A 22,005-nucleotide genomic window follows, 5' to 3' on the forward strand; every position below is an offset into this window, starting at 1 on the left:
GGCTGCTTTGATTGTTTCACGAGGCAACCATGCAATAAGATCCTTCATGTGTTCAGACATAATATCTATCCACATTCTCACTATCTTGCTGACTTGACCTTGTGATATTTTTATATCTGGCATGCTGCCATAACAAAATTTTGTCTAAGTTTCAAAGGGATTAGAATTTGGTCCACAACTGGGGTTGATAGTGTAGCTGGAGCAAGTGGTTGTTGGTAGGTCAATCCCTGTAAACAGTAGAAAGTCTGCGTCACACTTTAATATGCAGTCAGCATTAAGCTGAGACTCCTGGTAGTGGCGTATTGATTACATGCGGGAAGGTGGTCCCTTTTGAAAAGCTGTGATCCGCCATCCATGGGTCTGACCACTGTGTTTGGGCGTTGGGAGATAATTTAGCTGCCATAAAGTAGGATGTGGGCTTTTTATCACCAAAGTTGGAAGGAACACATGTACAAAGTTTGTGGCGTTTTCTTCATGTTGAGGTTTTTCATCTCTGGGGTAGGCGGAGAAAACAGTACCTGCTCTCTCTTTGTCTGAGGTACCCTATTTTCGGACCATATGGCACACTGGATTATAAGGCGCGCTAAATATTCTTCCCAAGTGTGTAACATCACTCCACCCCTCCACGTCCACCGCTCTCTATCCGTCTCTGTCTGGAGGACAGAGTAGATGGACTACACTGCTCTGTTTCTAACATAAGACCAAAATGAACATAACTTTTATATATAATTAACTTACTAGGTTTATTGTTGCTAGTGCGCACTCCAGGCTGTCTAAAGACTCCCACATACTCAGGTATACTCAGACCTACTGTGAGCTTGGTGGACTCCGCTCTGACTCTCCGCGGACGTTCACAAAGGTTCAGATTTTTCAACTACCTGCGACTGTCGCTTGGCATCCATCACAGGTGTTGTGTTGCTCTGGCTTTACTTTTATCACCAAAATCGCGCCTTTTGCATCGCTGGAAATGCGTCTGTTACCTCGCTTTGCTTCACCTCGCTCCTGTGTTGCATCTGTAAAAAAAAAAGCCAATTAATTTGAGAGGAGAATATTATAAATAATAAACATTTCCAATAGACCTTCGCAGCTTTTTCCCTGCGTGGGAATAATAATTGTGCCGTTGTTCTAATTTGAGGTCTTTGCTTTTGTTTTTGGTGTTTGTTTATATTACTTATAATGTGTCAGTATTGTTATAATTTAAATATCCACACGTTAGAGAGACACAGAAGCTGTTATAATTTAAATATCCACACGTTAGAGAGACACAGAAGCTGTTATAATTTAAATATCCACACGTTAGAGAGACACAGAAGCTGTTATAATTTGTCCTATTATTCCCACAATAGATGATTATTCCTGTTTGGTGTCATTGATTCTTGTGACTGTCCACAGATCAGTAGGTGTAAGTTAAGAGGATCAAATAGGTGTCAAACAACAGAGCCCATTTCCCAGTAGTAATTTTCTCTCTGTTGGTCCCTGCAGGTGTTGTGCTTCCTGTTGCACTGGAGGAGTACTGAAGGAGGGGTTGCCAAGTGGGAAATCGCACCACCTGCCTTTGCCTGCTTTTTTTCCCTCCCTGCGTATGCTGCTTGATGTGTTGCTTCCAACAGCAGTGACCTGAAAGGGATCCAAAAGAAAAGCCTCCAGTGTGGAGGATCCACATCTGGACGTTCTGTTGTGGCACTGAAAGTCTCTTGGCAGGTGTCGATGACGGCTTGAGAAGCAGAGCATGTGGAGTGGTCGGGGCTGGCATGGCGACGCAGGAAAAGAAGCAGGTGAGTTCCACAGGTTGTTCACTGTGATGGTTCAGGTTCCAAAGATGTGCGGGGATAGAATTAGTAACAGGTTCATTACCAGTTCCAGGGGGGACGGGGGGATAGTGACAGTATCTTCTTGCCATGCTGTTAACATTATTTGAATTATATACTTTTTCAAAATATTGTCTGGATGCTTGTTAAGTTGTGTGATTTCAGTCCATTCAATTCAGTTTATTCATCAAGTGCCAATTCAACACTTGTCACCTCAAGGTATTTCATAACGTCAATTCTATCAGATCATACAGATAGATTGGTTAAAAAGTTTTCTATGTACGGTAATGACACCCAGCAGATTGCATTGGGTCATGGTCTTGCAGCATTCACTCCTCCTGGATGAGCGTGGAGCTGCAGTGGACAGTCAGTGGCATTGAGTCATTGACTTATTCCTAAGTAATCGATGCCTTAATGTAATCGATACCTAAAAAAAATAATTATTCAAAGATACTCATTTGCTTCGGAATCCATATAAGCTGGCCTTCCAGGGGGATAAGAAACTGAATGCACTCTTGAATCAAGAGCTCCCTCGACCCAACTTAAATAACTCAGCAAAAACTTCATAAAATACATAGTCGATATAGGAGTCTGAGAATGAGCGGATGAACAACAAAGATGAAGAATAAAATACAACAGGTTACTACAAGTAAAGATATGAGCAAAGAACATGTTAGCAACAGAGGCTAGTGACAAACCAACACACAAAACTAGCCTTGTTAGCTTTAGCTATCAGATTTAGGCTCTGCACTCTGAACTGAGAACTGACCTAAAAATATGTAAAGAAGAAATCACAGCCCGAATGAGGAAAAAACTGAAAGCACTTACGTGTGCTTGTGTGTAAGAATAACTCAGAGATGTCCCTTTAAAATTTATTTACATCAAATTGAGAGTCAGAAACACCACACCGACACAGCAAGTGCAACTGCAAAAATGGGAAGTGACACAATACACCTTACCCAATCACTTATTTCAAGAATAATTAAAAGGCAAGCAAGTTTATTTAGGCAAGGTAAGGCAAATTACGAATAAAAGTAGGAATAAAATGTAGAACGAAAATAGAACATGGAAAAATAGAAACTAAAAGCAAACATTAAAAACATTAAAAAAACTATAAAATTGAACTACTGATGTTTGAGTAAAACAGTTTAACTAGAACAGTCGAAGGCAATCGTCAACAAATGTGTTTTTAATCTTGATTTAAAGGAACTCAGGCTTTCCGCACTTTTATAGTTTTCTGGAAGTTTGTTCCAGATAAGTGGAGCATAGGAACTAAATGCTGCTTCTCATTGTTTAGTTCTGGTTCTACATATGCAGAGAAGGCTGGAGCCAGAAGACCTGAGTGGTCTGGAGGGTTGATACACTGATAACAAGTCTGTGATGTATTTAGGTGCTAAGCCATTAGACTAGCAGAAGTATTTTAAATAGTATTTTAAATATTTTTAATAGAGATACAGGGAGCCAGTGTAAGGACTTTAGAACTAGGGTGATGTTCTCTACTCTCTTAGTCTTAGTGAGGACGCGGGCAGCAGCGTTCTGGATCAGCTGCAGCTGTCTGATCCACTTTTTAGGCAGACCTGTAAAAACACCGTTGCAGTAATCTATTTGATTAAAAATAAACGCATGGATTAGTTTTTCCAGATCCTGCTGAGACATTAGTCCTTTAATCCTGGAAATGTTCTTCAGGTGATAGAAAGCTGACCTTGTAATTGTCTTTAGATGCTTTTGGAGGTTCAGGTCTGAGTCCATCACTACACCCAGATTTCGGGCCTGATCAGTGGTTCCTAGCTGAAGCAGCTGAAGTTGTGTGCTAACTTTTGATCTCTCCTCTATTGGTCCATAAAATATTTATATAGCAACATGTAAAAGGCGTTGGACTGTTTGCTTTGTATGTTATTGCCTGAACTTTGACTTTTACTTACTATCTGAAGAGATGCATATTACATTCTGGGAGTGTCTGTCGTAATGAATTTGCACTGTCGGTCAGTTTTAGCAGGACATTACAAGAACATGTTTTTAAAATTGCCTTTTTAGTAGGCCAGGTGAGAATTAGGGTCCAAACCTGGGTTTTATTTATTAAAGCAAATATTTCTAAAATGTTATATTGGACTGCGACAGACTGGCGACCTGTCCAGGGTGTACCCCACCTCCCGCCCAGTAAACGCTGGAGATAAGCACCAGCAACCCCCGTGACCCCATGAGGGATTAAGCGGTTTGGAAAATGGATGGATGGATGGATGTTATATTGGAGGAGTTTTATAAACATGGCAAAAATAATTGTCATTGGTTAGTACACGGATCTGTTGTGCCATTTCTGGCAATCTTTCTGAGGCTTTTATTTTGTTTATATCGATATCATAATTATATCCTATCGACCAAAATTAAGAAATATATTGTGATAAAAGTTTTGGCCATATTATCCAGCCCTACCTCATAGTTGTGAGCTAGGGCTGGTGTGGTTCACATTGTACTTTTTGCAAGTTAACTATAACTTGTAAATAAAGCCATGTGTGTGATAATTGTTACTCCCATTGGACAGAAATGGGTGGGCCACCTTAAAAAGTGGGTCTTGGTACACTTGTTTGGTCCGGACCAGGGTTTGCTAGTGTATTTATATTTGTACAAAAGGTCCAAACCAAGAAGGTCCAGGCCTTTTCTCTGCTTCACTATACATTTTTCTGTAAAGGCAAATTCATTCTATATTTGTTTTATTTTGTAACTGTTTTAAGAAAAATTTATAGCAGGGATCAATGGTCAGGTTCTATTTTTGCTTCTACTAATACTGTTACTCTCTGCATCATGTATTCATGTAGAGGATTTTTATGTTTTCCTAGTTTCTCTGGGAAAGTTATTTATATCTCGACTGCGTGGGATTTAGGTCCTTAAAGTTGAGCTAAGTTTCAAGGAAATTGTCATATTTGGTAAAGTGTGTGTGTGTGGTGTGTGTGTGTGTGTCTCAATGGGCTGAAAAACAGGAAACTTTGACATGGCTGATTAGGCTAAAGGCCAGGGTATCTATGTAGCCTGGAAATGTCTGAAATCTTCCAGGTCTAGTCAAGTGTGAGACAAGTGTATGGAAAAATATTTGTAGTTCCAGATTTTATTTCCCAGTCCATTGTATGCATTATCTGTCTATCCATCCTGAACATTTGTATTTTATATTTGGAAATGAACCTAGTAGGGCTGAAAAAAAATAGAAAAATATCTAGATATAGGAAAAAAAAGCATATCTGTAAAATGTAAATCATATTGACCAATATTGATAATTATCAACAAATTCAAAACATAGATTTTAAGTGCCGCCCTGACCATTTTAGGCTGTTGCTTAATAACCTATTTGTAGATACAGAACACACAAACACTGAATTCAAACTCAACCCTTTAAAAACTGCAAGTTTTTAAAAGAAACAAAGAACGTGTCCTCTCTGGACTAGAATGCAAAAGGAAGGAAAACTGTTATTCTATTACACTTTTTATTGAACCTTTTTTTTCTATCATCAATATACGTCTATCAATAGATATCTATTGTTATTGAATTATCGTTCAGTCCTAGAACTTACTGCTTTGTAAACCCCTTTTTATCGCTATTGCTTCTCTCTTGTGTATTTAATTTCATTGTGTTATCCTAACCGGAAAGCCTATAATTGTGGCACTATATCTCAGGATTGTGATGACAATATTGATAAAATTAACTCTCACTTCCTAGTCTTGTCTTTCTCTTTATCATTACATTATCCCAACCATTTTCTGTGAGCTTTAGCACCTTGGCTGCTAAAAACATATTTACAGTATGTATTAAAGAGAATTTGACCGCATCCAACTGACCAAATATAAATAAATATATGGCACTGTGTATATATGATGACAAAGCCAATATTGCGTCACAGCTCTGCTTTTCACTGAGGATATTAATGACCATGATATTATGATCACAATGCTAAGTTGATATATGTATTGTGAAGCTCTACTTTTATCCTTATACTGCCTTAATAATCTTTTACATATTTTATTGGGGAAATATATTAAAAATTAAATTAAATATTATTGTTGTTGTTTTTAACTCAACAGAGACTTTTAGAAACTTACTGTATATTAGTAAAGTTATACAAGTAGTGGCATAAAGGAAGTCTAAATATTTTAGTTCAAATAATACATTAAGTTCCCATTTACTATATTTAGAGTTAGAACTTTTCACTTCCTCTTGAACACATTCACTGTAAGTTAGCTGTCAGTGGCACCCTTGCATAAAAATTATCTAGTGCATTTATTATCAGTAAACCGATAACCACTTCTCTTTTTTTTTTAAAGACGACTTTAGCATCCAGTCATCAAATTACCCTGACAAGATCATTAGCAGGCTTCCAGAAAATGTACTTGTAACTGTGGAACCAAAGAGACATGACACATAATTCAGCAGCATTTGCCTGAGCAATATGCATAAAATGACTTAGACTTAGACAACTTTATTTGTCATTTTGTAGGCACAGGGTGCCTACAGAACGAAATTTCGTTTGCATACAGCTTGAAAATTACAGTAAATTGCAGTAGATTACAGGATAAAGTTAATTACAGGATAAAATTACAGGATAAAGTGCAGCAGTGATTTAACAGTAAAACAATTGCAATCTAAACAATGCAGGAAAAAGAGACGGTGTGCAATCACAGTGTACAGGTGAGTATTTTTTAAAAACCATTTGTATGTGCAAAGTCATGAGTCATCAGGGTGAGCAGCAGGGGGCTCAGGACGCAGCCCTGAGGGGAGCCCGTGCTGAGGGTGATGACATCAAAGGTGTTCTGTCCGACCCGGACTGACTGAGGTCTGTTGGTGAGGAAGTCTAGCAGCCAGTTGCGAAGGGGTGTGCTGAAGCCCAGATGTTCCAGTTTTCTTACCAGGTGCTGTGGGATGATGGTGTTAAACACTGAACTGAAGTCCAGGAACTGCATCCGCACGTGCGTGTTCTTCTCCTCCAGGTGTGTCAGGCTCAGATGAAGAGCAGAGGAGATGGCGTCCTCAGTGGAGCGGTTCCGTCGGTAGGCAAACTGGAACGGGTCTAGTGTTGAGGGGAGACTGGAGACGATGTGTTCCTTTACCAGCCTTTCAAAGCACTTCATCATGATGGGAGTCAGTGCAAAAGGCAGGTAGTCATTGAAACAGGTGACTTGAGGTTTCTTTGGCACCGGAATGATGGAGGCAAACTTGAAGCATGCTGGTAACGTGGCTTGCTCCAGCGAGGTGTTAAAAATGTCTGTGAGAACACCAGCCAGCTGATCTGCACACTCCTTGAGCACCTGTCCAGGTATGTTGTCGGGGCCTGGGGCCTTCCGCAGGTTGACTCTCCTTAGAGTCTTCCACACGTCGGCTGTGTCAATGCAGAGCACCTCCTCTTCCTGATGGGGGGACAGCTTTCACTGATGGAGTGCTATTTAGTGCCTCAAACCTCCCAAAGAAGTTGTTTAGTCCGTTAAGAAAGTCAGCATCAACTTCACCCACCTGGGGGGGAGGGCGTGTTGTATTCTGTTATTGCCCGTATGCCTTTCCACATGCTCCTGGTGTTGCTTGCGTCATGGAAAAGCTCCTGGATTTTCTGACTGTGGTTCTGCTTCTCTAGCCTGATGGCACGGTTCAGGTTGGCTCTCACTGTCCTCAGTGCCTCCTTGTCACCAGACTTGAAGGCTGAGTTCCAAGCTTTTAGCTTTTAAAATATGTCTGGCGTTTCACTAAATCAGATAACATCTTGCTGTTTGTCCTCACTCCTTTAAATACATGTACAGTTGCGCACAATCGTCAACATTTAATCTGCACAAGATTATGCTGAATAAAATATTTAGCAGATTAGATGAACACCAGGTATTATAAAGTTGTTCAGCAGCATGAGAGGCACACCACAGGGATGTCTTCAGCCCCTTCCTCTTCTTTCTCTTAACACATGACTGTCCACCCATACCAGCAACACCCTAATTAAACTTGCTGAAGACGTTGTTGTGGGACTGATTTCGGACAAAAATTAGACAACCTACAGAGTAGTGTTCTTGGACCTAAGGCAATGGTGTGATGGAGACAACCTGAACCTAAAGACGTTCAAGGCCAAGGAAATTATCATAGACTTCAAGAGATTGAAGAGTCCTGAATACTTTGCCCTCTTCATTGATAAAGAGGTGGTGAAGAGCTTCAAGTTTCTTGGTGTCCACATCTCCACTGACCTCACCTGGTCAACAAACATTTCTCACCAGGAGGGGAAGGCAGAGCAAAGACTTTACTTCCTCAGGAAACTACGCCAGGCTTGTCTCTTCCAACAGCTGCTAACCAACTTCTACCACTACACCACTGAGAGCGTCCTGCTGCTGCACAGTGTGGTTTAGCTGCTGTACAGTACAAGACAGGAAAGCGGGTAGTGAGAGCAGTAGAGTGGGTGATTGGGACCACACTGCTCACCCTCAGAGAGATTTACACTAGCGGATTCTAGCAGAGAGCCAGCTGTATCACACACTTGATAGTCAATACTCAACTTTTCCTTCCTCTTCTCTGATATGCTCTACAGCACATTTGGAACAAAGACAGAAACACTGAACAAAAGCTTCTACCTACAAGCCATCAAGTGTCCCCACCCTACTACTTCTCATGGTTTAGCCAGGATGGGTGGTTTCACTACAGGCATCCTTGGACTTCTACTGCAACATTATTTTTAGTGCTTCAGCTTCAGCTGGTGATCAGTCATTCCAGTCAATGGTCGTTTGATTGGTGCGTCACAATTTTTTGATTTTCCATTGAAAGAGATAGAAAGCTCTTTAACATAGTGCTGTTTCTGGCTGAAGGTAAATATGAAATCAAAGTTCAATTTTCCGTTCAGTTATTAAGTATATTGTAGGCTGTCAGTACTTTAGAAGTAATTTGTCTAAAATCAGATTCTACTACACACATAACCATGAAACCATGAGAAATCAGGCATTCTGTGCACCTTTACCCATAACCTTCAAAAGGCTCTAAAAGGGAAAAAAAACACAATAGATTTGGTGACACTGCACAACAAGCAACAGTAGCAAGTTGCCTCATCTTGAGCAGAAGCATGTAAAGAGCCTTTTGAAATGAAGCAATAATTTTCCGTATTGTAAAATAGTGCTGTTACGGAAACAAGCTTTGAAAATCATGCAGATAATAAATAACTTTTATTTAGTTCTGTCATGTATGTTTTGTAACTGGTAATCTGAATTATGACAAGATAGTATTCTATGTGCTAGCAGGAGGCAGATGGTGTGACTCGTGGCCTTTCAACCAGTCAGGCACTGGTGAAGCTCCGGGACCAGCTCAGCAGCCTGCTGGAGCAGCATCAGAGAGCTACACGCAGACGGGTTTCTTGGCTGGTATGCACACACGTGAACAAGACTTTTTCTAATTCAAAGAAGAAAAAAATATTATATAATACAATTTCAAAAACTACTGGAACCAGATAGTTTATTTACCTGCTTTTTTTAGGCGTGTAATAGTTTTCAGAAAGTTCAAACTGGTAATAAATTTTTGGCTGTTTGTGCTTTAGCATATTGAAGACTACTCCACTATTCACTCAGATGTAGAAAGTTGTTTTCTTGTTTTATAGCTTATATCACATACTGAGCTTTGTTTTTCTTACTTCTTGTTTTGTAATTTTTTTTAATAGGAGCAATGGTTAAATAGCTTTCTTTACCATGGCAACCGGCAATCCTGTCTCCACTGGCCTGGGGGGGCCCTTACACTGCTTGTGGTTTTGGGACTCCTCTGCTGCCATGGCAGCCAACCGATGGGCAGGTAAGGGATCTGTCTTTGGGTGAACCATCTTGTCCTGGGATGTAAATATGAAATGGAATAATAACACATAAAAGAAAACCACAATAATTCATCTAAACATTTCAGATCAATGCTATATTAGATCAGATTGCCTATGCTCAAAACATCTACAGGACTACCCACTTTTGTCTTAAAACTCTGGACCTTGTGTGAACATAAGAGATCGTATGCAAACAAATAATAGTATTTTGTCATAACTCTTTCTTGTTTATTATTATTATTATTATTGTTATTATTATTATTATTATTATTATTATTATTGTTGTTGTTATTATTATTTCAAATCACTTAAATAGTCCCTCCATTTCTTAGCCAATCCAGCGTGTCATTTACCTCTCTGATTATTCTGTAGATCACGGGGCAAGTCTTCCACTAGAGGTCGCCATACTTTCATAGAACTATCATCATTGCCTATTAGTTTTTCCCTAAGCCTTCTCAGTTGTAAGATTTTAAAGATTTATTTATACAACTGAGTTACAATGAGAGCCTTCTCACTTATGATAAACTGAACTTGACTGTATTGTTTAATAACTACAGTCAGACTGGAAGATGTCTGTACGGTTGGATTGAATTGACTTTATATTTCTGCATATAAATTGAATATTTTTTTTGTGTGTGTTTTTTTTTTTTTTTTTAAGTCCCTTGAGATGCCATTTGTTGTGAATTAATGCTAAATAAACTAAATTGAATTGATTTTTGCTTTTTTTCCCCCCTGAAGTTCTGGTATAGAGATAGTGAATGCTGCAGCTCTGCTCCTCCTCTTTCTGTTGAATCTGCTTCTGGTTGGCCGTCAGGAGAGGTTAAAGAAAACAGAGATGGTCCGGCGCCTCAAACGTATCATCACACAGCTCAGTGGTGAGTTGGACTTGCTAAGTCACATGTGGAAGTATGTGAATTAAGAAAATTACTGCCTCTTGTTAAGTGTGTTGTTCACTTATGTTTCATAATTGGGATTGGAGAAGTAAATATTAAATTAGCTGACAACAGGCAAGAAGTCCATTTGAGTAATAGTTTGCTGTAGCTATAACTATTTGCTTATTTTCGAATATTTAGCAGCAGTATATATGTTAGCACTCCTATTCAAGGTTTTACTCCACAGAAAATTTAATGTTCAGATTTTCTCACAAGCTGAATGGTTAAACTTTGCTTTGAGGTGTGAGTGTTTTTTTATGATTAAATTGTAGCGATACTAGTGTAGTCTCATTTTATGGGTCTCTTCAACCACTTTCTCTCTCTTTTTTTATTTCAGATTATCTGTCTGGGTGTGTGGATGATATTCGGTGGCCTTCTTCTTTTTACCCTGACCTGTACACCCCCACGTCTCCATCATGGTCTCTTCACTGGACCTACCGGGACTCTCAGCTGGTTAACCTGCCTGTCAGTTTGCTGGTGGAAGGAGACATCATTGCTCTGCGACCTGGCCAGGAGGCGTTTGCATCTCTCAGGGGCATCAAGGTCAGATTGTTGGTTGTTTGTTTCTTGCTGTACAAAGAATCCTAGGTTTTTAAATCAACACACAATGCTGTATATCCAAGTAGATAGAAATTCAATTTAAAATTATTTTATATGACTATAACCTGGTATAACATGATAAAATCTGAATATTACATATTTTCATCGTATAAAACAACTAAAAGGATGATAAGATATAAATAATGTGGTCCTCAACATATCTCTAAATTAAGGTAAATTACCTAAATGTGACCAAACACAGCTAAATATTACTTAATAAAACGTTTAAAACCTTGATAAAATGCTCAAGGAAAGATCTTTCCACAAATTTTAAGATGCCTACTTTATTGAAAGAACAGTATGACATAAAAAAGGTCAATTTACAAAGATCCATTTACAAATAAAAATATGCTTGATATGTTCAGATACTTATTAAAACACTGAAAAAAAGAACTTAGCAATATTCATCCATCCATCTTTGCTCTTCTCTTTATCTGAAATTGGGTCACATGGGCAACAGGCCCAGGAGTGAAATCTAGACATCCCTCCCCAACACAGCAACAATCTGCAGGGGATATATAGTGCCTCCAGCACGTCCTGGGTCTGCCCCAGGGGAAGGAGCCTGGCAAACCTTCAGGAAGAGACGCCAAGGAGACATCCTGATGAGATGCTCGGCCGTCCTCAGCTGACTCCTTTTGAGAAGAAGGAACAGTGGTTTGTCTTCGGGCCTCCCTCAGATTATGGAGTTCCTCACCCTATATTTAAGCCTCAGCATGGCCACACTACAGAGGCTTCCTTTAGCTGTTTGTATTCAGGATGTTGTTCTTTTAGTCATGATCCATATCTCATCTACATAGCTAAGGGTTCAAAAATAGACTTGCATGTAAATCAGGAGCTTTGCTATTCAGTTCAGCTTTTTCTTCGCTATGGCAGAACAGAGTAGCATTACTTCAGAGGAAGCCCTCAGTCTGTCTATCCATCTCCTGCTCCATCCTAACAACACTAGGAATCACCAAATTCCCCTAACTCATCTGCTTACTGACCTCGGACCTGGAGGGAGCAGTCCACCCTTTATTGGTCTTAAACCATGATTTCAAACTTGGTGGACTTGATGTCAAAAAGGCCACTTTACGCTTCCCAGAATGTGGACACCACTCTGCATTCTGTTAAACAACAACTACATGGTACTTCAAGGCATCCCTGGCAGTCCACGCTTCTGAAGCACCTACTTCAAAAGGCCTTGAACCTCATACTTGTAATTTAATATAATTATTTATTTAAGATAGTGATGTATTGATTTGCTTGACACATACATCTCCAGTTTTATTAAAATTATGAGAATTTTGGTTGTATCTGGGCATGAAGAGGGCTGAACATGAGTAATTGCCTTTCCATCCTGGTAATCACAATGCGGCATAAGACCGCAGATTTTGAGGATGATTTTCCTACATTTGTCATCTTTTGTCTGCGACAGCCCAAGATCGCACAGTGTGTATCAGCCACGAGGCAATTCCTCCACGAGTCGTTGAGCTGTTGGCCTCAATGAAGTTGAAGTTAACGCCAAGCCTCAGATTGTCGTTGAGGCCAACTGACAGTGACCTCTCACTCACTGGGGAGAACTTCATCACTACTTCTCAGCAAAACACTTGCGGGTTTTCCCTTCTGCTTGAGATGTCTCTCCCTGGGCATCTCCAGAGGAGGAGAAAGTCCAGCACGTATCCAGGAGCTGGGTTCCACAGCCCAAGCTGTGTGCAAAGAATTAGTCCAATAATATTTATCTGGTACCGCTCAGTCTTTCACACCACCTCCGGACTGTTTCCCACTAGGAATGGTTTGTTCAGTGCCACAAAAGCCAGATCCTGGTCCCAGGGATCGGCAAGCCCAGGCCCCCGCCTTTCACTGTATCTGACCTCAATGTTCTTCCCTACAGGTGGTCGGTCTCTAAAGGGCTTTCTTGGGCTGAGCCTGGCTGAGCTTCAGAACAAAGACATGTCCTTAGAAATTAGAATTTATATTTTAGTGAAGTTTTGATAGCTGCAGATTTCTCTGAGTAAATGTCAGACTCCTGTCAGCTAGTTTGGGATAAAACATACAATTGCCGACCACTTTATTAGTTGGCCCTGAATTCACAACCACAAAGTCACTTAAAGGTGTATAGCCACGTTATTTGCTTAAAAAAAGACCAAAAACCGTTTGATCATAATAAAATAAAGTTAAATACACCAAGCCTCCTTCCTGATGGTCCTTTTTGTGGATAAAAACAGCCCCAGCACTGGGCGCGATGACCAGATATAAACAGATGTGGCGCCATCTACCAGCAGTATCACAGAACTATCATAATGCCGGTTTGCTTAATTAATAAAACAGTATTAAATGATGCCTGACACTCTGCTATGCCTCTCAGTAAAGTGGCTGCTCAATGTGATCAGAGACCAACTGGTATTAGTTAAATACACCAATCTACAGCAACTTTAAGAGCCTCATATCAGAAAATTTACTCACGTCTATCAACGCTGTAATCTTATCTGAGCAATCGGCAGGTTTAGTGTCTGCTTCAGTGAACACCAACAGTCATACTGTATTCCCAGCGACCTTCTAGTCTTTTCCTTCTTGGAATCATATAATTTTTTTGTGTTTTTATTTTTATTTTTTTCAATTGGTCTTGGACCGTTCTGCATTGTTTCGCTGGGAGATGCTAATAGCCGTTAGCCGCTTCCTTGTTTTATCCCCTACTGCGCATGCAGTGTTGTACTTCCTCTGTTATTAAAAATAAACAGAAAGGCTTTATTAACTAATAAATCTAGCAAAAACAATGCATAAAACACCAAAATACCAACTAATACGCCAGCAGGATGTGATAATCTTTCATATAAACTTTGTATCCAACCAGAGTGAGCTACTGACGTTAAATGTTAAAAAGTCAAATGACGTGGCTATGCACCTTTTAATATCTTTCTATCTGCATTCTGATGCTCAGTTTGAACCTCATTAAATTGTCTTCATTACATGTAGACGCCTAAATGCCTTGAACTGCTGCCATGTGATTGGCTGATTCACTATTTGTTATAGAAAGCAATTGAACAATTGTACCTAATAAGCCAGATGTTTAACTAGTAAAGTACTGGAATGAGCACTCCCACCAGGTAATGTTGAGCTGTATCTGTCTCTTCCTTAGGATGATGAGCACATAGTGTTGGAACCAGGAGATTTATTCCCTCCATTTTCTCCTCCCCCTTCGCCGCGGGATGAGAAGAGGGAACCCCAGAGCCCCCAGCAACATCGCCTCTTCAGAGTGGTTCGGACCCCAGTGCTGGAGCTGGTCAGGTGGGGACCTGGATAATGTCTGGTTAGGTTGGGGGTCAATGAATAACAGGGGGAGTGCTAGTCTCTGATTGTGTTCCTTTTAACTCATCTCTATTGTATTTATAAGTACTAGCAACAGCCTTTCTGCCAATAAAACAGACCCAGTTCCATTTTCAAATTTAATAAGAATAATTTTTTTTATTTAAAACAACAGGAACAGTTTGGAGCTGGCTCTGGCGCGGCCAATCACAGTGCTGGATAATGAGAGGTTTACTGTTCAGTCCATCATCACGAAGCTCGTCTGTCCTGTTGTGCTGGTGAGCTGTTAGCTGAAACCTTTTACCTATTCAGTGTATCTGAAAGAGCTAAATTAAAGACTGCACAATGACCTCTTCTTCCTGCAGGTGGCATTCCTGCTGGTGAACACTGTTCGCTTTTTCTGTAATGCTCCCAGCCTCACTCCTATCAGCTACAATTTCCTTCAACTTCAGGTAAGATGATGCTAAACACCAAATGTGCAGCCATCATCAAGTCTCATGTGTGACCCTGATGTTTCATGCTTTAGACTTAGAATTTTTTATCTACCCTGGCTGCTTTTTTTCTGGGAGTTTTTACTGTTTAGGAGAGCCAGATATAAAGTAGGAGCTCCTCCTACTGCTGCAGAGTGGACGATGTTCTTTCTCAGTAATGGAAGGATGGTTTACTTGATAGAGCCCTTACACCTAGAATGCTCCCCAGGCGCCGCACAGTGGCAGCCCACTGCTCCCTAAGGGATGGATTAAACGTAGAAGACAAGTTTCATTGGAATATATGTTGTAATGACAAATAAAGATGATTATTATAAAAGCTGGGATTTTCAGCAGAAAAATTATAACCGGCCAGTCCACTCTGTCTTTTAACTTATATATAGTTGCTACAGTCCATGGAAAGGTTTAACAAAGGTTTAACAAAATAGATGTTAGATTTCTATGTTCGAGAGCTTTAACCGACACAAGGGGAAAGAAAGGCAGAGATCGCTGCTTTTAACATTCACAGATATTTAAGAGAGAAAACCTGGGAGACGAGTCCCAAAATAGCATAAAGTTCACAACATCTGAATCTTGTCTTTATAATCTGTAAATGAGTCACAGAGGATATTAGTTGTTTTTATTTGTGCCACAGAACATGAACCATTTAAAACATCTTTCTCTGAAGTAAGGATTTAGTCCCTCTTTCCCCACAGACAGCTGGAAACAGTCATAGATGAGTCAGAATCTGTTCCTGTTAAAGTTGACAGAAAATATCAGCTGTAGACTATTTGAAATCATATTATTTAAGAAATTCAACCAACTCTCCCTCCACTAAATGCCACTAAACTACAAACTGCAAATGTTCCAACTAAATAAGTATTATAAATATTGTTTCCGTACCAGGGTGTTTTTCTTGGCTAACTCCCTACCCTGGTGTTCTGTTTTTACCTGGTAAATATGCAGCGGAAACACAGGGGCGTAATAAGGAACCTCAGAAAACCACCTTGGGTCCGGAACACTAACTAGGACTGTTCATAATTTATTTTGAATAGTTTATAGTAATGAAGGGATAAGTGGACTGAAATATAAGTCTGACATTGTCTTTATAGCTTATGGCTGTTCTGCCCATCCTGCCCCTGCTCTTCCCTGTCATGTGGGTGCTGATAAATGCCTTTGGAGAGGCCAGGGTCCTTTCTGAATTCAGTCGCTCATCACCAGTTGGCTTGGTAAGACCCACACAAACACACAAAGCCTTATTCAATATTTTTCCAGTTAGCAGCAAAATATATAAATTCTAATAATCTATTGACGTGACCAATATGTTTCTTCTGACTGGAAGTAATATTCATGTTTTGGAGCAGCCCAGCCAGAGTTCTGAATGGAATCTGATAGAAATCTGTGAAAGGAACTAAAGATTAGGGTGATGGCAAGGAGGCCTTCCAACCTTAGACTTTGAGGTCATCACCAAAGATAAATCCTCAAAACACCAGAAGGAAACATGGAAAAAGCTGCTCAGCTTTTATAGGAGGGGTTTTTTGCTGTAATGTCAATAAAAATGATTCCACTATTGAGGAAGGTTTAAAGGAGCAATGAGCGATATTTCACCACGAGGCAGGGCTTGAGCACTGTCTGTAGACCAAGACAAGATATGTGAAAAGCCACGCCTCTCTGCCTCAACTCCAGCTGCAACCCAGCCCCTTTCCTTCTCACCCGTCATCTTCTATGTGCATATTTGCAAAGGATAATACACAGCAAAACAGCATCACCTTTTGGAGGAACATTTCTAGTGAAGAAGTAAGTAACTCTTAAATTTGTAATTCTGTTAGCAAGAGAACGTGGTAATCTGCTGGGGGTGCCACATGCCACGTTGCTGCACTGCTCTGATGGTGGTTTTTAGGGGCAGGAAGGGGCTAAGCCTTGGGTGGCAGCTGTTCACATGGACGTACTTGCTAGCGCGTGCATTTACACGCAGCCGTCCTGGCTACGTAGACAAGAGACTGGAGAACAATATAGACAGATGCGGTGTGATGTCATACCATAGTCCATCTGACATATTACCTTTAATTACGCACATCACTATTTTTTAGTTCATTCTATCTTTAAAAAAAATGAAATTTTCCATATTGCTCTTTTAAATAATTTTAATATTTTTAATCAAATGTAAATAAAAGCAGAAATTTTATATTTCAAAGCCTGGTATTCCTTTTACATTTGGTTATTATCTTGTGAGAGACATTTAAATCAATAGAAGGTATTGCCAATAAAGGGTATTGGCAGAATTAGCTCCTTTAGTGGCTTCGTCATGGAGAGAAATGCAGATAAGCTCAGAGACAGTTTTCAAGTCTAGAAGATGAAAGAGAGAACATACAGTTAGTTACAGTAAAAGCTCAGCCTGTAGCTATGTCTAGGAGAGAGACAGGCTTAAACACTGAAAAACAGGGCCAAACGACCATGTATAGAAAGAGAACATGAGGTAGTGGGCAGCAGTAGCTCAGCCGATGCCCCCCTTCAGGACGGTGTCACAGCTAAACAGAACACCAGGCCAGATATAGGTATAAAGAGAAAGAACAGAAGCCTGTTTCACACATAAGTCCCAGTAATTTCTTTTCACACTTAACCCAGCAACTGTAGAATGGATGTACCTAATACCATCTGCAGGTGGCAGTAATGCAAGGGGTACAGCTTTATCTGATCAAGCTAACCTCTAAAGAACAATTGCAGCCGGAAATTACGTGTCAAACAACTGATGAGCAACAACAAACAATAGCTTACAGACATCAGGGGAATAGCTAAACGAAGACTACAAACGTCTTACGTAGTCATGCAAATCCGTGCCTTTCCAGCAATGTAACGACTTTATTTACACTAGAGCAGTCCCAGTAAATTACCGGGTATGATACTAGGTCTTGACCCGGTAAATTGCTGGGTCAGTTTTATCGGGTAAATCAGTTCTGGCTTTATTCACACATAACCCTGACCCACGAAATTACTGGGTAAGGTTGGAAGTGTGAAAGGGGCTTTAGAGAGAACATAAAGCTATAAACCTAGATATGAACAAATAATGCAAAACTGTAGAGTAGTAGGAGAATGTAGCAGAGTGAGAGAAAGTGGGCAATTTGTCCTTCAGCACCCTATAGCAGGATAACTACAGAGATACTGTATTGCCAAAAGTGTTCACTCACCTTCCTTGAGTAATGAAGTTAAGTTACATTCCACTGATCCCAATTCATCCCAAATGTGATTTATTGGGTTGAGGTTAAGACTCTGTGGAGGTTAGTCAAGGTCATCCATACCAAACTCTCTCCTCCATGTCCTAATGGACCTTGCTTATTGCTCTGGTGCTCAGTCATTTTGCTAGAGGAAGGGGCCCATCTTCAAACTGTTCCCACAAAGTTGGGACCTAATGGGCCAAGCCCAGCTTCTGAAAAATCAACCTCACACCAGCTCCTGACAGCGATCTATTCTTTCAAAATGTTTATAGAAACAGTCTGCATGCCTGGCGCATTATTTTATACCCCTGTAGCCATGAAAGTTATTGGAACAGAGGAATTTGTTTATTTAGATGGGTGAGTGAATACGTTTGGCAAGATAGTATTGCTCAGGATAACCTAAGCAACCCTGAAAAGTTTTAAATATGAAAGTAGACATGGTGTCTATATGGAGCGATCAGATCTCTGACGTATAATGGAGCTTGATTCTTAACGGCTTTATGAAGGAGAATTTTAAATGATGTTCTGGATTTAGCAGGAAGCCCATGAAGGGAAGTTCAAATAAGAGAAACATGATCTCTCTCTCTATAATTTTCATCAGAATTCTTGCTGCAGCATTTTGGATCAGCTGAAGGCTTTGAACTGCATTTGTGGACTTCCTGATAGTAAAGAATTACAACAGTCCAGCCTTGAAGTAACACATGCACGTCGTACGCTTTGACCATCACTAACGGATAAAGCTGTTGGTGTATTGGCAAAGCTTGGAATAACAGCAATGGAAGAGCTTTTCTGTGACAATACATTTGGTTTGTTTGAACAGCTTGTGAGTAAGTCCAAGATTCCTCAGTCCTATTTCTTCAGGTATCTACAACTCAGAAGCTTAAATTCCTCTAATGTTGATCGTTTTTCATCTTGTCCATCTCCATCTCTATTGGATAATATCCTGGATCTTAAACCGGATGCCAAACATGTTATAAATGTTGTTTATGAGTTAAAAAGTCTAAACCGGTTGTGTGCAGGATGTGTGGGGTCTGCAAATATATTACCAGCCCTTTTCTTGACCTGTATAAGAATTGGATGGAGGAAAGGTCAACCCCATTATCTTCTCTGTAGACCTAATTTTTGCAGTTTGGACATGTCCTTTTTTTGTGAAAAAAAGCCAAGCAGTGATGGAAGAACACAGACTGACTGAATAATTTCAGTGAAGAAGACGACCAGCAGCTTCTGGGGAAGGAGGTACTCCTTGAGTTGCCACAGGAAGTCCAGTCTCTGCTGGGCCTTCTTTTGAACAGTGTCTGCATGTGTGTCAGCTCAGATCCTGAGAAAGGGTTTTTCCTTGGAACCAGAGGTGATCCACAGTAGAAACAGTACAGAGGATGGTGAAGGGAGAGAGTTTGGGGGAAGTTCTCCTGAAGGCCATGTCGTCTCATGACTCGTCATTGTCCTGCATCAGACTGATGACGGGTTTCATCTGCAGACTTCAGACGTCACTGCTAAGGTGCAGTCATTTATGTTCAGGGAGAAGAGCAGTCCCCAAACAGGATCCTGGCATATTGCCCCTGGGTGGTCAAGGTGGTGCTTGAGGATGTGTAGTCCCAAGTTGACTCAATTTGCACATACTCGTCCTCAACAAAACTAATGATGTCACAGGGTCGGTAAATGTATTCATGTCAGAGGATAAAGCTTGAAAGACATTGCAATTTGGGCAGTTAAGGCAGGCCTGTAACATCTGCTTTGACTGCTCCGTCCACTCCATAATGATCAAAATCACAGGCTTCTAGGCTTTTAGTTTTTGGGATGAGATGAAGCAGACAATGATCAGAATCCTAAAGCTGCAGGGGGAACTGTGCGGTATGCATCTTTTAAAGCTGTATAACAGTGACTCATAGTGTCCTAATCCTAGGTGTTTGCATTTTGAAAGTTAATTTGAGAGTTTTGCGCTGTTTAAATCCCCAAGAACAAAGATGAGAGGGTTTTTTCCCCCTCTCTAGTTTTTTTTCTTCCACTCAGTAAGCTTTTTTTCAGTGTCTGATGTGCAAGCCTGTGGTGGGATATAAACAGCAGTCAGAACAATTGAAGATAACTCTGCAGATGGTCTGGAGGTATAAAAAATTACTCCAGGTGAAAGCTACATGTCTTCTGTAACAAAATTATTTCAGCACACTAACCTTTATTTATACAAGCATATTCCACTTCCTCCCTTTTTTCCCGAGAGCTTCATGCTGTAGTCCACTCGACCCAGCTGGAAGCCTGACATCTTTAGTGCGCAGTCCAAGTTGTGTTATCCAAGCCAGGTTTTGGTGAAGCAGAGGATGGCAGATCAACTGAAGTCCGAGTTTTCTTGAGCTGAAGGAACAGCTTGTCTGTTTTGTTCTCTAGAGAGTGAACATTTTCCAGGTGGCTAGACGGGAGCGGAGGGCACAGTCCCCACTGTTGGAGCTTTTGCAAATATGCCTGCTTGTTTTTCCCTGGTTGCGTCTCAGCATTAACCCACAGAAAGCTGCCACACTTCCAACTAGGAGCTCAGAAAAACCCTTGGCCAGAATATTAGAATATCTAAAGTCACTGGTGACACTTGGACGGCTGGGTTTGTCCTACACCTTTGAGATGAACAGAAAAAAAAAAAACAGATATTCACATACACTGTCTAAAGAGATGCATAACTTTTTCTCTCACACTGTAGCATTAATCAGACTAACCCTTTCCTGTTTTAGGTCAGTGAATATTACAGATTGATGATTTCTGTTGGCTAAATGACAGAATGAGAGAGAACTTTGTTTGATTACTTTAAACACAAAGATTACATCTTTGCTTTCTAAGCTTCTCATAAGGTAATTCACAACATTTTAGATATTGAATGGAGGCATTCCCATACATATATTTTATGGTTGTTCATTTGGAGGAAAAAGAGGGAAGCTTGAAGCCCGAGAGAGAACACTACACAGATTATGAAGTAGGGGGTGGCAGCTTCATGTTGTGAGGTATTTTGCTGCTGGAGGGACTGGTGCACTTCACAAAATAAATGACAAATAAGAAAAACAGCATGGTGTGCAAATACTGAAGCCACACCTCAAGACATCAGCTGGGAAGTTTAAGTCTCGGAGACAAAGGCTTATTCTGAATGGACAGTGGCTATCAGCATACCACCAGATTAGTGCCTTAAAGGTAACTAAGTCAATGTTTTGGATCGAGCATCACAAAGCCCTCAGTCCCAAGGAAAATTAGTGGACAGAGCTCTGTGTGTGTGTGTGTGTGTGTGTGTGTGTGTGTGTGTGTGTGTGTGTGTGTGTGTGTGTGTGTGTGTGTGTGTGTGTGTGTGTGTGTGTGTGTGTGTGTGTGTGTGTGTGTGAGAGAGAGAGAGAGAGAGAGAGAGAGAGAGCAGGGAAGCCTACAAATCTGATCCAGGCCAAAATACCAGCAAAGAAGCTTGTAAAAGGAAACCCAAAATGTTTTACCCAGTTCATACAGTTACGGTGATAGTCAAATCTGCCAAAATATTCATTTAGAAATAGAAATCGTTTAGGTTATACTAAATTACTCAGCCACAGCAGGTAGTCTAATTTAATTTCAGACTGTGAGAAACAAAAAGGCTGCTTCAAAAGGAAAGGAAATAAGGGATTTTAGCCTTGTATGCAAGAAATGAGTAAGTTTATACCTGCGTCTCAATAAGCAGCAAACGGTTGCATTCCAAACAGAACGGGAATAGTTAAACGGTAAAATGTTATAAATGACTTTTCATGAGTGCACTTTCATCAGCACTCATGAAACAGTTTGAAATAAGGGGACAGCAGAAAAAAAAACTCTAAGCTGAAACCGATCCGATATTTCATCACTTTGGCCATAACCCATACTGCGTTGTTGTCTGGTAAACAACATATATCCAGTATACCTTTTAAATGACCTCT

The 22,005-nt window shown here is 40.4% G+C and overlaps 1 protein-coding gene across 3 annotated transcripts in view; it reads left to right on the forward strand.

The window, feature by feature from the left end:
* The window catches only part of tmem94 (transmembrane protein 94), a 53,206-nt gene that overhangs the window by 3,952 nt on the left and 27,249 nt on the right, over window positions 1–22,005 (forward strand). For 2 of the 3 annotated variants that reach the window (XM_012876226.3, XM_012876228.3), the window contains exons 2-10: window positions 1,483–1,775; window positions 9,045–9,167; window positions 9,461–9,588; window positions 10,346–10,482; window positions 10,877–11,082; window positions 14,255–14,403; window positions 14,597–14,699; window positions 14,787–14,873; window positions 16,001–16,117. In XM_012876226.3, coding sequence (XP_012731680.2) covers window positions 1,752–1,775; window positions 9,045–9,167; window positions 9,461–9,588; window positions 10,346–10,482; window positions 10,877–11,082; window positions 14,255–14,403; window positions 14,597–14,699; window positions 14,787–14,873; window positions 16,001–16,117 — 1,074 coding nt within the window. In that variant the 5' untranslated portion in view covers window positions 1,483–1,751. The remainder of the gene's footprint in view (window positions 1–1,482; window positions 1,776–9,044; window positions 9,168–9,460; window positions 9,589–10,345; window positions 10,483–10,876; window positions 11,083–14,254; window positions 14,404–14,596; window positions 14,700–14,786; window positions 14,874–16,000; window positions 16,118–22,005) is intronic. The other variant, XM_012876227.3, reaches the window with a different exon arrangement.

This window comes from Fundulus heteroclitus, chromosome 10, assembly GCF_011125445.2.
Source record: "Fundulus heteroclitus isolate FHET01 chromosome 10, MU-UCD_Fhet_4.1, whole genome shotgun sequence".
Taxonomy (NCBI): Eukaryota; Metazoa; Chordata; class Actinopteri; order Cyprinodontiformes; family Fundulidae; genus Fundulus; species Fundulus heteroclitus.